This window comes from Stigmatopora nigra, chromosome 12 (assembly GCF_051989575.1).
Source record: "Stigmatopora nigra isolate UIUO_SnigA chromosome 12, RoL_Snig_1.1, whole genome shotgun sequence".
Lineage (NCBI taxonomy): Eukaryota > Metazoa > Chordata > Actinopteri > Syngnathiformes > Syngnathidae > Stigmatopora > Stigmatopora nigra.
Window position 1 is genome coordinate 8,773,857 of NC_135519.1, and position 15,373 is coordinate 8,789,229.

General features: G+C 40.8%; 3 protein-coding genes across 4 annotated transcripts; 1 reads left to right on the plus strand and 2 right to left on the minus strand.

Moving 5' to 3' along the window:
• Positions 1 to 1,542: 1,542 nt before the first annotated feature.
• Positions 1,543 to 7,063, minus strand: psap (prosaposin). The gene is made up of 14 exons (XM_077729911.1): positions 6,894 to 7,063; positions 5,520 to 5,653; positions 5,322 to 5,396; positions 5,119 to 5,244; positions 4,678 to 4,881; positions 4,454 to 4,594; positions 4,129 to 4,185; positions 3,401 to 3,562; positions 3,215 to 3,307; positions 2,954 to 3,137; positions 2,717 to 2,880; positions 2,564 to 2,644; positions 2,370 to 2,477; positions 1,543 to 2,177 (listed from the first exon to the last, which is right to left on the minus strand). Exons 1-14 carry the CDS (start codon positions 7,060 to 7,062, stop codon positions 2,142 to 2,144), a joined length of 1,734 nt encoding a protein of 577 aa, XP_077586037.1. The 5' UTR covers position 7,063; the 3' UTR covers positions 1,543 to 2,141.
• A 727-nt stretch (positions 7,064 to 7,790) lies between these two features.
• mrps6 (mitochondrial ribosomal protein S6) lies at positions 7,791 to 8,809 on the minus strand. Its single transcript, XM_077729799.1, has 2 exons — positions 8,329 to 8,809; positions 7,791 to 7,954 (listed from the first exon to the last, which is right to left on the minus strand). The coding sequence occupies exon 1, from the start codon at positions 8,665 to 8,667 to the stop codon at positions 8,335 to 8,337; it is 333 nt and encodes a 110-aa protein (XP_077585925.1). The 5' UTR covers positions 8,668 to 8,809; the 3' UTR covers positions 7,791 to 7,954; positions 8,329 to 8,334.
• Positions 8,810 to 9,175: 366 nt separating this feature from the next.
• Positions 9,176 to 14,636, plus strand: nolc1 (nucleolar and coiled-body phosphoprotein 1). 2 transcript variants are annotated; one of them, XM_077729797.1, is made up of 17 exons: positions 9,181 to 9,355; positions 9,597 to 9,652; positions 9,831 to 9,976; positions 10,043 to 10,165; positions 10,233 to 10,349; positions 10,419 to 10,535; positions 10,605 to 10,702; positions 10,773 to 10,881; positions 10,961 to 11,058; positions 11,240 to 11,348; positions 11,475 to 11,531; positions 11,603 to 11,692; positions 11,770 to 11,889; positions 11,982 to 13,538; positions 13,595 to 13,713; positions 13,795 to 13,878; positions 13,963 to 14,636. In XM_077729797.1, exons 1-17 carry the CDS (start codon positions 9,188 to 9,190, stop codon positions 14,119 to 14,121), a joined length of 3,327 nt encoding a protein of 1,108 aa, XP_077585923.1. In that variant the 5' UTR covers positions 9,181 to 9,187; the 3' UTR covers positions 14,122 to 14,636. The 2 variants fall into 2 exon arrangements, with proteins under 2 accessions (XP_077585924.1, XP_077585923.1); XM_077729798.1 differs by lacking the exon at positions 10,043 to 10,165 and having other exon boundaries at positions 9,176 to 9,355.
• Positions 14,637 to 15,373: the final 737 nt, after the last annotated feature.

Below are 15,373 nucleotides of genomic sequence, written 5' to 3' on the forward strand. Positions count from 1 at the left end.
TTTTAAAGTACACACTGATGTGAAAAGCAAATATGTAGACTACAAACACAAGGAAAGGTGAATCATTTAAAGTTACCATTTTTTGTTTGTCCAGAAGACCAACTATATGCTGAGTGAGCATTGTCTTCTATGCGTACCATTACCTAGGAGGAAAGTAAATGCACAATAAAAATCATGATCAAATACATATTAATTCATCATTTTAGGTCCATTTATTCATTTTCATTGCCATTGACGGCGATAAACTATTTTGACTGGAAGCGTTCTAAAAAAATCTATAATTCAATAGACATTTATTGATATAATGATGGGCAATGTCTCAATTTAAGAATTGGTCTATAATCTTCATATATTGGTATACATAGTTTTTTTAAAGTGGAATATTTTAGTGCTCCTCTAGTCACGTGATTTACTTGGTTGAGCAATTGCAGAGTGGGTCGCATTATATAGTTTACATGATCATACTTTACACAATTCAGTATTTAGCCATCTGCACCGTGGGTGTCATTTAAGGAAACTCTTTTTAATGGTGAACAATAAAATTTAGTTGAAAGTTGCAAGTCAGCAGAAAGGCAAACGAGCATTTTATATAGTAAGAACGAGGAAGCGTTTCGTGCACATGACTGCAGTCTGTAAAATGCAATGACTCGCTTTTACAACTCGAGACTGCAAACTGAGCGTTTTCAAGCAGGGAAGTAAGCTTTTTTTTCCCAGTCCTTTGTGGACAACTTCTTCACGTCTTGGGACGGATTGTCATTTGAATAATTTAAAAATATATGTTTGATTATCAGAGTGAACTAAACGTGACCCCAGTGCTTTTGGGGTGTTGCACACAAAACATTTAACAAATCGAATCACACAAGGACTGTTATTGACATTTTACATAAACACAAAAACTAATAAAACACTTACTGTACTGATATTTGTGCATTTTCATTTCAAAATGACTCGAATCCTCGATACCCGATAAATTTCACCTGTGGACACTGTAGTGAGGCTCATCAAATGTTACATACAACCAGCCAGCCTTTCTATTTACTAGTTAGAGTTAACATTTCCGGTATTGGTTTTTCAAACTAAGAACTCAGTCGAACTTGATCTTCTACAATTTGGTAAACATGAAACGTGGTAGGTCACTAATATTCAAAATCTATTTGTTTGAACCATTTAGACTGCATAAAATCATGAAAACTCCACAATGTGTTTTTTTTTCAGATAATAAAGGTTGTGATTATGAAAAGTACTATAACGGGCAAGATGGGAACCGAGTTTTTCAAAATAAAGTTACACCAATGACTGGTTGTGGTTTTTCAAAATAAAGTTACACCAATGACTGGTGGTGGTTTTTCAAAATAAGGTTACACCAATGATTGGTGATTGTTTTTCAAAATAAAGTGGCAGAAAAAGTAGACCGTTTTGGTTATATGGTCTATAATATGATCTAGTTTATTGTGAATGGCACTCTGGGTGGGAATGAAAAACAGTTAACCATTTTCAAATATACAGATTCCAAAGCATTTTGACTAAAATGAGACAAACATCCAGTGATTTGGCTTATTTAATAGTTAAAATTTTCATATCAATTTACAACTAGCTCTAGATAATGGAGTAGAACACAATATGCTTGGTGTAAACTACCAGTTACAAACAGCTGTGTAAGTGCAAATAATGGAAGAAACACTCAAGGCCATGTCATTACTTCTTATTTGCTAAAATATACCACAATAAAACATGACTGACAAAAATAAACTTTTGCTCCTAGTTTACATCCATCAGTCATTTTTCAAACATATTTTGCTTCCGCAAGGAGAAAAGCCATAATAATGACCCATTTCTGATACTGTACCACATCTGGAAGATTCATTTCATTATTACATCATTTGATTTTCCAGGAACAAGGAGGCAAATCAAAATTGCCAAACTGAGAAATCTTAGTAATAAATTGGCCTGTTTATAGAAAGCAGGTCTATACATGTAATCAACAACAATCCCAACCCCAGAGAGGCGGGAGATCCAGTCCCTTTCCTTAAATCAAGCAGTCACTAGTCTAGTAAAGAAAAGAATGAAAAGAGAAAAAAAACACAGATGAAGCAGCAATGCAGTTAATTCCCCAAAAAGTGTCAGCGGGTGCGATTCCTCTTCTACGCCCAAACGTGGCGTTTGCAGTGAGTCACAGCCTGAAAGACAATTAACATAATCTCATGATCAGGATGAATGACTATTTCACATGTGAAACAGTCAAAAGATTTAGTACCCAGTTCTGTTTGACTGTCTGTAAAGTAATACACCTTTTTTTTTTTTACATTCATGCTGAATTTAGACCCAATATTCTCAACTCATTTAAAAGTAGGTATATCCAATTGACGTACATCGCATCGGATTGCTGTCTCCATGTTCCTGCACCAGAACGAAGGTCCCAGGACGCACTGCTCTCTTCCCAGCAGTCTACGCAGCGTTTCAGGACAGGCACCCACTTGCTATCAACACAAAGATGCACAAGATTTGCGTGACTACCGTGGACCAAATTGGGCTAATCTACACAAATTGATGATAATATACCCACCAAGCAAACAAAGTCTGGGTCAAGCATCTGAAGGAGCATCTGCACGAGCATAGGCTCATACTGTTGAACAAGCTGGTCGCACTATAACCAACCAATCAAGAATTAGCATGACACTGGGATGAAAAGTTTGTAGTTTTATGTTAATCTCATTACCTCTGTCTGGAAAGAGTCAGGCAAAAAACTGCAAACTTTCCTCACTGCTTCTTCCATCTGCTGCTCGGTTGCATTTTTTTCCAGGATTTCATCAATGTAGGTGACAGCCATCTTGCACACCTTGCAGTAGCCACCACTTTTGAAGGCAAGGTCATCGAGGGCAGCTGGAGAGAAAGCATATACCTTGAAAGCTGTTTACGCTCTATGTCGAGGAAGTCATGAATTACGAGTACTTACGAACATATGCACGTTTGGCACCATTGCAGAGTGACAAAAATGTGCAAACAGTTTTGGGGTCAGCCTGTTGCACTAGTAGATCAATGATTGCCTGTCCGTAGGTCTCGATCAGGTCCTTGCACTGATCAGTTAGGGTTTTGGGCAAAATACTGCAAACCTTCTCCACAGCTTCAATCACTTCCTCCTGAAATTGTGAAAGACAGGACTCAAATAGAACAGCAACTATAAAGGTCAGCTTCCTTTACATGGAACATGGCCCACCTCTGTTTTCTGATCTTGCAACATGTCTTCTACCTCCTTCATAACAAGCTCACAGATTGCACATTTGGGGGAATCCTTGACTCGAACCATCGGCTGCAACGCAGAAGTACTCCATCACAAAAAGGTCTTTTGAACAACTAATTGTGTGAATACATTGTAACTGAGAACATAGGGTTTGGTTCTTACTTTGATCAATTTGGCAGAATCCACTTTAGTTGCGGGAACAAGTTTGAGGGCAGGAGAGGTTTTGACAGCGGGAAGAATTTTGGCAGGTTGCAAATTCAACATGGGAGTGGACTTTTTGACAGCACTGCAGAAACCACTATGAGAACAAAGCTCTTCAGGTTCCTGTGGATAAGGACAAAAAAATACAGTAAATTTGGGGAAATTGCCATGGATGAAGAAGCCATCTGCCAAAATGCAACTGGGGCATTTTATATTCATCATGCCCCAAAGCTAGAAAAGCTTTAGTGTACATTTCTGGAAACTTCTATCAATGCCAATGTGCATGTGAGTGAGATGTTGAACAAATGATTGACAATGATGATTCCACTGCTAAAAGGCAGAGCTGACTTTCTCAAATAGATCACAAGACCCAGGTAAACATCACTCATACACAAGCCATTTTTGTGCACGTTATTAAGCTAAAATGATATTTATGTTAAGCTAGTGCAAGCAGATGGCAGACAGAGTATGGTAAGTAAAACTAGTGCAGGTAGTAGAAGGATAGATCTAAATGCTGAACACCTACCTGATCCTGAAGATCAGCAGAGAAAAGGGAAGAAAAGATATGAAGGAAGAATGAAGGGGGTGCACAAAACGTATTAGAAATCACACTGGACTAGCACTAACATTAATACATATAACAATTAAAAAAATGACATGAATCAAACTCAATTCAGAGACAGACTTACCATTGTACGCATGGTCGAAATAATAACATTAGCATATTTGGTGACGTAGGTCTTGCACTGTGGAGAGAAGAGCAACAAAATCCGTAAGAAATCATTACAAGTGCTGGGTCTGACATCTGGATTTTTTTTCTAATTAGTTCCTAAAGCTGCTGTTTTTTTAGGACAAACAGAAGGGAATTGTTAAGCTTATTAGGATATCTTAAATTTGTCTTGTTGACTACATTCGATTAAGGTTGAAATGTTCATCTACTTTTTACAGGACATGCTACCTTCATTATGTTTAAGTTTTGCAAAAACAACCATGACATCAGTGTCTACTGCTCACCATCATGCTCATTCCAGGTCCTAAATTGTTACATTGTTCCATCACGTTTTCAAGCAAAGCATTTACAAATGTGTCGTTTGTCCTCATTTCTTCTTGGGCGTCAGTGATGAACTTGATGCAGTCATTACAAACATCACTTGCCTAAAAAGAAAGCACAATCAAGTAAGGTTAAAAGACAGGTTGGGAATATACTTAATCATAAGAGTTCAGCCAAGAAAAATTACAGTAGATGCTTTGACTGGAGTTTCTGGTTTAGGGGTTTCCTTTGGGTACAAGAGCTCAGGCACATTCAGGAGAAAAGGAGACATTGACTGGGCGAGGTCAATCTGTGGAATCTCATTGGACAGAAGTTGGTCCTGAAACTTAGCCAAGGCCATCTGCTGGGAGCGACACAAGCCAATGGCTCCACAAGCCACACCGGGATCGTCCTTAAAAAAATGAAAAAGAAAAATCCACAACAGTCAACAAATGATATGCTGAGCACCAAAGCAGGTGAAAGGTGGCAACACAGGCAGTAACAAGGTTCCATCTTGCACAATGACCTTATCAGTAAGCCTGAGTCAGCTTTTTGCACTTTACTGAAGAAAATGCTTCTTCGTTCAACTCGCATAGAACCAGAGTCATCATTATAACACAAGCTAAGAATACGAAAGAAGCCCACTCACCAACTCTCCAAGGATGATTGCCATGACAATAGGGTAGTAATTGTCAACCATCTCCTTGCACTCTGAAGATAATTTCTCATCAGGAATGAGCTGGCAGGCTTTCTCCATGTAACCAAGAACCTCACTCTGCAATCATACCATTTACTTAACATAGGAAAAGGGGGATGACACTATATTCAAAGACATTAGTAAGTCTATATTACCTCGGTGGCATTGTCTTTCAAAACATGTTCTACTACTGTGATCACCTCTTTACATAAGTCGCATGGCACACTTTTCTGGAACAAAATTGAAAATCAGGAATAAAAAGATTATTTAATGAGTATTTCTGAAAGCTATAAAAAAATGCAATATTTTAAAAAAGGACAATCAGAATAGTTATGTGCAAAGCCAAGTCTTACCATTTGGGGTTTGTTCCAGACGTTTTGCTGGCAGTGAGTGACAGCACCACACAAAGATGCAGTCTTCACATTCTGACACCAGTAAGGGGGTCCACGAGCACATTGCTCAGTGCCCAGCAGAGGGGTGCCTACAGCTGCAAAATAGATGTAAATTTGTCAGTTAGTTAGTATTCTGAGGGGGTCCTCTGGGAGGCGCAAAATGGTTAGTCCCCTGACAGAGACTGGCCTATTCATGATCAAATACCACTTCCTTTTTTTCCCTCACACATCTGATATGGAAAGGGTCCACTGACATTGGGATAGTATGTCACCCCAGGTCATCACTACATTTCCACAATTAGTAATCAGCATATAACTCCACTGGATGGCATAAGAGAGCAACATTGTATTAAATTGAATTATTGTTATTGTCATTATACCAAGTATAATGTTGAGGTGGGAAAAAGGGCAAGTATTGTGATGGGAGACCAGTTCGTGGAACAAGGAGAAGTTGGGAGTACTTTAGACTAATGAATGTGGGTCAGTTTACAAGTATGAAAAGGTTTAGAGAAGATTAGCGTGTTTGGCACTACAGTCAAATAAACTATTGTTTATTTCGACCATAATTGAGTAGAACAGAAGAGACGTGCTATAGAAGCGATGTTTTAATTTGATTGTATTTGATTTAGCAGTAAAATAAAAAGGGAATTCATTTAGGGTTCCTCAAACGGTGTCAAGTGACTTCTACATTTCCAAGCATATTTTAATTATTTTATCTAGCTTTGAGGAACTGAGAATGACACGAAATGTGAAACTAAGCAGAACAAAATGCCAAACACAAAAGTCTTTTGCACACTTAAAAATGCTGAAACGAAAGTGGCTGCTGATGATCACATTACAACTTCCCTTTCAGCATATCAGAGTAAAGCAAAGTAAATGAAATAAGGTCACGTCACACATGTACAAAAAGACAAGATTTGATGGTGGGAGTAACTTAAAAATATTTAAGAATTGACCGAATCAGAAATATCAAATAGATAAACGTCTTTGATTAAGAAAAACACAGCTTTAGTTGAGGCAGGGCCGATAGCTTGAATGCTAGCGACGTTAGCTTAATTGACAGTGCCGATAAGAACGCAAAGTCAACAAATACTATTCATCAATCACCTACACAGTTAATAAATGTACAACAAGGTGGCAAAAAATAAGAAAGGAATGTTTAAAATCGCAACTAGCGGTCGCATTTTGTTGTACTGGACTGGCGTTTATTTGTTGTTATTTACTAATGATCACTTCCGCCTTTGGAAAACGAGTTACACAACTGCAAAGTATATTTACGGCGCGAAATCGGATATGTTCTCAATGTTGACTTTGACATATAAGTTAAGAAATTACCTGAGGAAACAAAAAGAAGTGTGAGAAGAAACATGACTCCGCTGTTTTCAAACACGGCTGTTGCACTGCCGTCTTTGGTCACCTCGATCGAAGCCTTTTGCAATTGCGAATTGAGCCTTGTGTGCACGCCTTTATCGCGACAAGTCAGCTGACTTTTCGGCATAAACATGTGACTCAACGTCACTTAACTCGTGACCTGACCACCGACCATTTACTTCTGGACATTATTTGATGTCCATCACGGGCGAGACATTATTTTAGGTAATTTTGTATAAAAAAAATACTAGTGTGTGGATCACTGTCCTAACCCCAGGGGCGGGGCTATCAGGCAGGCAAGTAAGGCAGATGCTTGGGGCCCCAGCCAAGAAGGGCCCCCCGGACTTTAAGCTATCATTGGCCCCTTTGTGAGACTTAGTAATTAAGAGACCCCAGAAACACTAGTGCTTACTTGCCTTTCAGTCGCAACAGTCTGTATGGTCATATTAGTTTTAATTTTTTTTAATATATACTTGCCATATTTATTTTTGTTTTGGTTATGCTTTTATTGGTATGTAACTATATTTGTATGTTACTATCTGTTGTATCCCGCTTGTCTGGCCTCAGACCTTTAGACTGCAAATAAAGCTGATTGATTGGTGTAAATACTTGAGTGATTTTTATTACTTTTTAGCCAATTCTTAACAAATTGGATTGGATTGGTGTGTCAACATTCCTCAGCAATATAATAAATGTATTATTTAGGAAAGAAAACAAAAGTACATAACACACAAAAGTAACACTTTTATTTTCCCTAAATTGTATTTTTACTCAAATGATAAAATGTTAACGGTTTAAATGAACATTAAACTAAATGTTACTAATTAGTTTCGCAGTAAACGATAATTTGATGTGCACAACTTTAATAACACAGTCCAGTTTTTATTTTCACATAGGACAAATGTCATTACACAAAGTTCTTCATACACTCACACAATTATTGGAAAAAAAAAGAATATATATTTGCATAACAAAAAACTTCGGCAGAGCAGCATACTGCACATTCTTGGCATCTAAACAAACACCTGCAAAATAGAACAGAATCAATGAGTTACAACGTTGTATGCATAGCATGGTGTGCCTTTGCAGAATGGAAATTGATCTCACAATTGTGATCATGTTTTAAATATAAAGTAATTCAAATATTCTTTAAAATGTGACATTGGATTAACACTACATTAAATAGTCCTGTAAAAAAAGTTGTTGTACTGCAAGAGCACAACAATCAATGCTGCACTGTCAATACCCATTTAAGAAAACCGAAAATGCAAAATACTGAATAAAATCTATCAGAATAACCCCCTAGTGTCGTGTAGGGTACATGTGAGATGCTGTATAAATACAAGGAACATAATTATCATGAGTATTCAAAAAAATAAAACCATACAACCATACTTACGTCCTATTATTGTTTGGAGCCACAGCATGTTTGTTGGGACGTCTCCGTGTCCTTCTTCAGAACAGTAGGTCTCACCACGTCCACATCACGTTGTAGGTGATCATAAAGGCCCGTGAGGATGCTTGTAGATGCGTAAAAGTCGATCAAAAAGTATGATCCTTGTCTGTGTTTCTGGTTGTGTTTATTCATTGCATAAGGCAATTGTCTCTGTCCTAGATTCTCCATGTCTCTCACCACAGCTCCCCGGTCCATCAACGCCTCCACGGTCCGCCGCAGGGCGGCTGCCGTCTCCGGTCTTTGCATCGCCTTGAGGATAAGGGCAAGTTCGTAGCGTGGCATTGTTTCCGCCTTTTTAGTGACAGTTTGAAGCAAAGGCTCAATGGGTGCTTGTCATTGCTAGCATTTCCTCAAAGTCGACCACCATGTTAAGACACGAGGAAGATGATAGGACCTCTTTGATGACGTGTAATATCTGCGCCTGCAAGCATCGTTTGAGACAACGTTTTAAAAATGTCAAAAACTAGTAAAACTGTTGATAATCATTTATTGTGTATTTAGTTCAAAGAGGAATGTACTGTGGGCTTTGAAATAACATTTTTTTATTTTATCATAAATGTTTGTGCTCGCAATAAAGCATGGTGACAGACCCCTTACTCTGTGCTATATTTGTTGGCGCTCTGAATTAAAGTATTTATTTCTAAATAAACTTAACTTTCCAGGCATATTTTGCTGTATTATAACTCCAAAGAAACATTTTGAATGAGCTATGTCCTTGAAGTAGAAATGCCGTTTGAAAACTATTCAAATTCTTTTATAGGAGTGAGGTATCATCAGTGTCTTTTATGTCATTCCAATTCGCATGCGCACATGTGCCCAAGAGTCTTGGTCACTTTCCTCCATTTCAGCGTGGTTGAAGATGGCGGAGCAAAAGTCTGTGCCTAGCGATTTGTACAAGTATGTGTATTCGTTTCTGCTGGAGAATAAGTTTACCAAGGCCGCTGGGCAGTTTGTCAAGCAGACTAAAGTGGTAAGTGTTCAGGATCGGGTCTTTGCATTGTCCACCTCTTGAGATTTCGACGATCTCGTGCTACTAAATATTCTAAACTACAGCCTTGTGCGTATAGAAGCTAGCACGTGGAATAGCCAAGACCAAATCTGCCCGCGGGACGTCGTTGATTTAAGAATTGAGGAATTAATTTACATTTTATGATCGACTGGATTTGTGTAGCGGTTGGGGAATTCATTTTTTTCTGTATTTTCTTGACTAGAGTGCACAGGACCCAAATGAAGAGCGCCTTCTCAACATCTACGACTTCTGGGTGAAGTAAGTTGTCTTAATTCTTGGGGGAGTTTGCATTTCAGTATAACAACTGTTAAAGTGTTCATGAACTTCATACAACACTTTTATTGATTACTTTCATAAAACACGTGTCAATGATTTTCACAGCCATGCCCCACCTTACGAAACTAAATCGCATAATTGTATATCTTTAAATGCCTAGATCGCCTGAAGTTCGAAAACGGAAAACAACTGCTGACAAGACTAAAGCTCCTGGTTCATTAGCCAAGAAGGCCAAAGTCAGTAAAGAGCGCTCCAGCAGTGAGGAGGATGAACCGGCTCCCAAAGTGAAAAAGACGACCCCTGCTGGTAATATAACTACACTGCGGATCGATCTTTCGAAACCAGTATTAAGACACTTTTCTTTTTCACCAGCCAAAGCAACAGCAACTAAACCTGTGGCAGCGAAAGCAAAGGCCAAAGTCAGTAAAGAGAGCTCTAGCTCCAGCAGTGAGGAGGATGAACCGGCTCCCAAAGTTAGAAAGACGGCTCCTGCTGGTAATGTAGCTGCACTATGCGGATCGATCTTTTGAAACCAGTATTAAACAAATTTCCCTTTCACCAGCCAAAGCAACAGCAACTAAACCTGTGGCAGCAAAGGCAAAGGTCAGTAAAGAGAGCTCCAGCTCCAGCAGTGAAGAGGATGAACCGGCTCCCAAAGTGAAAAAGATGACTCCTGCTGGTAATATAACAGCACTATGCCGATCATTCTTTCGAAAACCAGTATCAAGACACTTTTCCTTTTCACCAGCCAAAGCAACAGCAACTAAACCTGTGGCAGCAAAGGCAAAAGTCAGTAAAGAGAGCTCCAGCTCCAGCAGTGAGGAAGATGAACCGGCTCCCAAAGTGAAAAAGACGACTCCTGCTGGTAATATAACTGCACTAATCGGATCGATCTTTCGGAAACCCGTATCAAGACACTTTTCCTTTTCACCAGCCAAGGCAACAGCAACTAAACCTGTGGCAGCAAAAACTGCATCAGGCAAAAGCGAAGACGCAAGTGACTCAAAAGGAAAAAAGAAGGCTCCTGCCAAGGTAGTAGCAACATATTAAATAACAAAAAAAAACATTTTTTAATCTTTTTTTGTTTTTTTTACTCATCTAGGTTCCTGCAAAGCCTGCAGCAGCTGTAAGTGGAGAAAGAAAGAAAGACATCAGCTCTAGCAGTGAGGAATCAGACTCTGAAGAGGAGCAACCCACCAAAGCTCCTTCAAGTGAGTGTTTTGACCTTTTCATATCCTACTACATTTTGTTATGAATAGATAATCAACCATATCTCCATCTTTATTACAGAGGCAGTGACCGCTGCAAAGCCCAAAACTCAAGTGCCTGCTAAGAAACAAGAGAGCAGCAGTGAAGAAAGTTCATCGGAGGACGAAGAACCAGCCAAGGTGAACAAATTGACATTTCGTTGAATACAGGGGAGAATTCATTTTTTTTAAGTGTTGGTAATAATTGTTGCACCATGTGTTGCTTTTTAGCCATAGGTAGAAATTATTAAATTGTAATTCTAGTTCAGTATTTCTGTCAGAGAATCCAGTGTTTTTATTTTTTTTTAAATTTATTTGCTAGGCCCCAGCCAAACCCGCTCAAGTGAAACCCGTTGCTGCGGCTAAAGAGTCCGGCTCATCGTCTGAAGAGTCCAGCTCATCGTCTGAAGAGGAAGCTCCCCCTAAAAAAGGTGTTTTCATTTTAAAAATTCAATTCATGTCAATGGACTCCATGACATATTTCCATTTGTGGCAATTATCAGTAAATTAGTTTGCCAGTTATCCCCTTTTAACGTTTGAAGTTTAATTCTCAACAGGAACAGGCACATACAGTGCCGTCCCACCTCCCGCTTCTACTCCGAAAGCCGTACCAAGTAAAAACGACGACTCGGGCAGCAATTAAAGATGAAATTTCATTGTTGAGTCTAACAGCACTGTTTTGCAGCAAAACCCACACCGGTAAAGAAGATTCCACCTGCAAAACCTGTTGCGAAAAAGCCCCCAGCAAAGGAGTCGTCCAGTTCAGATAGCTCAGGTATAAATATAAACCATCATACTTGGCCTGCCTCAAACTATACATTGCTTATTTCTTGTGTTTGTGTGTCTTGTTAGAGTCAAGTTCGGATGAAGAGGAAGAGGCACCCAAGAAAACCCCGGCCAAGGCTGCCACACCAGCGAAGGCAGTTCCTGTTAAAAAGACACCTGCCAAAAAAGATGATTCTTCAAGCTCAGGTAACTATCCCCCACCTCCACTTTCACCCAAGTTAGTATTAACATTGATGTACATTCTGTGCATTTAACAATATTATTTCTCATACATTCAGAAAGCAGCTCAGAAGACGAAGCTCCTGCAAAACCCACTGCTAAAACCGCCACACCATCGGCACCTTCCAAGAAGAAGGAAGCGACCAAAGCCACGCCTGTAGCGGCGAAGGCTACCGTTCCCGCCACTAAGACTCCCGCTAAAGCCAAGCCCACAGGGAAACCTGCTGCTCAAAGCAGTTCAGATTCTGACTCTTCTTCGTCCGAGGATGAAGAGGAACCTCCAAAGGCCAAGGCACCCGTTGCCAAGGTCGCTGCTCCACCAAAGACCGCCGGAAAAAAAAGCAGCTCCGACTCGAGCTCGTCATCCGAAGACGAAGAACCGGCCAAAGCCAAAGCGGCACCCGCAAAACGAGCCACGCCGGCTTCAAAAGCGGTGACTCCTGGAGGAAAGGCAGCGGCAAAGAGCAGCTCTGAGTCGGACTCTTCGTCCGAAGATGAGAAACCAACCAAAGTCAAGAAGACGCCGCTAAGTAAATCTGCTGCAAAGGCTGCCACTCCCGCCAAGGCTGCCACTCCCGCCAAGGCTGCCACTCCCGCCAAGGCTGCCACCCCCGCCAAGGCTGCCACCCCCGCCAAGGCTGCCACCCCCGCAAAGCTTGCCACCCCCGCAAAGGCTGCCGCAGCAGAAAGCAGCTCCGACTCAGATTCGTCATCCGAAGACGACGAACCAGTAAAAGCAAAGCCCGCGGTTGCGAAAAACTCTACTCCAGCTTCAAAAGCCCCAGCTGCGAAAGCCGTTGCTCCCGCCAAAGCAAAAAGCAGCTCTGAGGCTGACTCGTCATCTGAGGATGAAGAGCCTGCTAAAGCCAAGCCGGCTGCCGGCAAGCCTTCCACTCCTGCTGCAAAGGCTGCCGCTCCTGCTGCAAAGGCTGCCGCTCCTGCTGCAAAGGCTGCCGCTCCTGCTGCAAAGGCTGCCGCTCCTGCTGCAAAGGCTGCCGTTCCTGCTGCAGAGAGTAGTTCAGACTCGGACTCCTCATCCGAGGAAGAACCCGAACCACCTAAATCCAAGGCTGCTACGGCTAAAGCGGCCACTGCGACTAAATCACCAGCTGCTCCAGCAAAGGCTGCAGCAGAGAGTAGCTCGGGCACAGACTCCGACTCAGACTCTTCCGAGGACGATGCTAAAGCCCCGGCAAAGAAACCCACAAAGGCGGCCGTCGTGACTCCGGCCAAGAAGGCGCAGGAAAGTAGCTCCGACTCGTCCGAGAGCTCGGAATCTGAAAGTGAATCTAAGAAAACCCCCGCCAAGGCCGCCGTCGCCAATGGGAAAGCTTCCAAGGACGGCGCTAAAGTAAAGAAACCCACCAAGACGGCCGCGGCCGTCGTTACACCGGCAAAAGCAACTCCGGCCAAGAGGGGGAGGAAGAGTAGCTCCGACTCGTCCAAGAGCTCGGAGTCTAAAACGGAAACTAAGAAAACCCCTGCCAAGGCCGCCGTCGCCAATGGGAAAGCGCCCAAGTCTGCATCTACACCTAAACCCGCAGAATCCTCGTCAGGTGAAAGCAGTTCGGAGGAGGAAACCACAAGGAAAAGTTCTACCACACCCAAAGCCAACGGTAAGTGAACGCATTCAAAACAGCGGGCCGAGCCAAATGATCTTCTCAATTGTCAGGTACAAGTGGCAAGAAAAAGGCAAAAGAGTCGCAGCAAGATGAAGAGGAAGTGCAACAAAAGACTCCCAAAATCAAAAAGGCCGCCACCACACCCCAAACCTTTCCCAAAACCAAGAAGGTAAATCCCCCGCTTTGTGTACCCGCGCGTAAACACACTTGAGTATTATTTTGTGAACACACCACTTCTGATATTTTCCAGGATTCCAACGCACCTTTCCGAAGAATAAGGGAAGAAGACGTTGAGGTGGATCCCCGGTTCGCAGACAATTCTTTTGAAGCTAAGGTAAGCGAAAGAACCAGCAAAAGGTGTCCTACTCATTTGTCCCCTTTTAAAAGAAAATTTAAATAATGTAATTCTTGTTTTCAGGTGGGCTCTCGGGGTGACTGGGGCCAGAAAGCCAACAATGTGCTCCGCCTCACAAAGGGCAAATCTTTTCGCCACGAAAAGACCAAGAAGAAGAGAGGAAACTACTGCGGTGGCAACATAAACATGGGAGTCAACTCTATCAAGTTTGACAGTGATTGAAGAGCCCATGAACCTGACTGAACTGTACACCACCTGTACTAGCACAGACCCCAAAAAAACGTTAGGACTTTGACAGATATAGCCACAAGGCAGTAAATCATCATCATAAAGGCAAGAAACATGAATAAAATAACCAGTAAGGCTATTTTAATTTCGTTTCTTTCTAATGTACATTTTTTATTTTTTTTAATGAATACTCAATGATTGCAAGTGTCAACAAGTCATAATGCGAGCATAGGTGAGAGTTTGGACGTGTTAGTTTTTCTACTTGAAACAATTTAGTGGAAGATTTGGCTGTTTTATGCTGTATATTTATTGTTTTATTGCAGCACAATTAGGACTTCACATATTTTCAATGTTCCTCATGTGGCAGTTTGCGTTCAATCGTTCACAGGAAATTTAATTTTTTGATGTTTGTTTGTAACATTTAAACATGTTTCTCTTGACATGTACTTTACTGTTATTGGTTGATCAACGTGAATGTGAAATTAAAATTGAACTGTTTTTTTCAAGAATGGTGTTGTTGTATATTTAGTCGGCTCTAGGTGGTGCTGTAGCAATATAGACAAATAAAAAACTCCAGTTCTCAACCAAATTGTCGGATTGAGCATATTCAAAATAGAGAAAATTGACAATACAAAAATGCCAATTTATTTATTATTTGCATAATTAGTTTCTGTACAAGGACATTAAAGGGAGTCTGTTTTAAGGGGGTAATTGCATCATGAAGGTTTTAAATAATGTATACTTTAATGCTGGATAAGGTTAACATACAAAATGAAAGCCTAATGTCATCTCCAGATTTTAACACATTTTAATGTTTGTCATGGCTTTTTGTTTCGTATTCCTCAGGAGTTGGGGATTTTAGTGCACGTTTTAGCCTCTATTTCTATTCTCATGAGCCTATTTCAAGCAAATGAGTCAACACTTCAATGGCCTGAGTTTAAAGAGATGTTAATTTTAGAACTTGTGGTGCCAAGAGATAATCCATTTATTTTTCTGTGTAACTGTAAAATCAAAATGCTTTCTAATATTTTTCTACCCAGAATTTTCTAGGACCACAACTCTTTTGTGGAGTAACAGCCAAATAAAAAAATAGTATCATGTCTTTATGTTATCTCTATAATTATGGGTGAATATGTTGTGATTTGGGGCGGCCTGGTGTTTAGCACGTCGGCCTTACAGCTCTGTGGTCCTGGGTTCAAGTCCAGGTCGTTCCACCTGTGTGGAGTGTGCATGTTCTCATCTCTTG

Coding starts and splice junctions, on each gene's coding strand:
- psap (XM_077729911.1), bottom strand. CDS start 7,062: ATGTTTATGCCGAAAAGTCAGCTGACTTGTCGCGATAAAGGCGTGCAC. Junction 4,595..4,677: donor CTCCAGTCAAAGCATCTACT/GTAATTTTTCTT, acceptor CTTTCTTTTTAG/GCAAGTGATGTTTGTAATGA. Junction 2,881..2,953: donor TGCCAAACGTGCATATGTTC/GTAAGTACTCGT, acceptor CTTTCTCTCCAG/CTGCCCTCGATGACCTTGCC.
- mrps6 (XM_077729799.1), bottom strand. CDS start 8,667: ATGCCACGCTACGAACTTGCCCTTATCCTCAAGGCGATGCAAAGACCG.
- nolc1 (XM_077729797.1), top strand. CDS start 9,188: ATGCGCACATGTGCCCAAGAGTCTTGGTCACTTTCCTCCATTTCAGCG. Junction 9,356..9,596: donor TTGTCAAGCAGACTAAAGTG/GTAAGTGTTCAG, acceptor TTTCTTGACTAG/AGTGCACAGGACCCAAATGA. Junction 9,653..9,830: donor ATCTACGACTTCTGGGTGAA/GTAAGTTGTCTT, acceptor TTAAATGCCTAG/ATCGCCTGAAGTTCGAAAAC.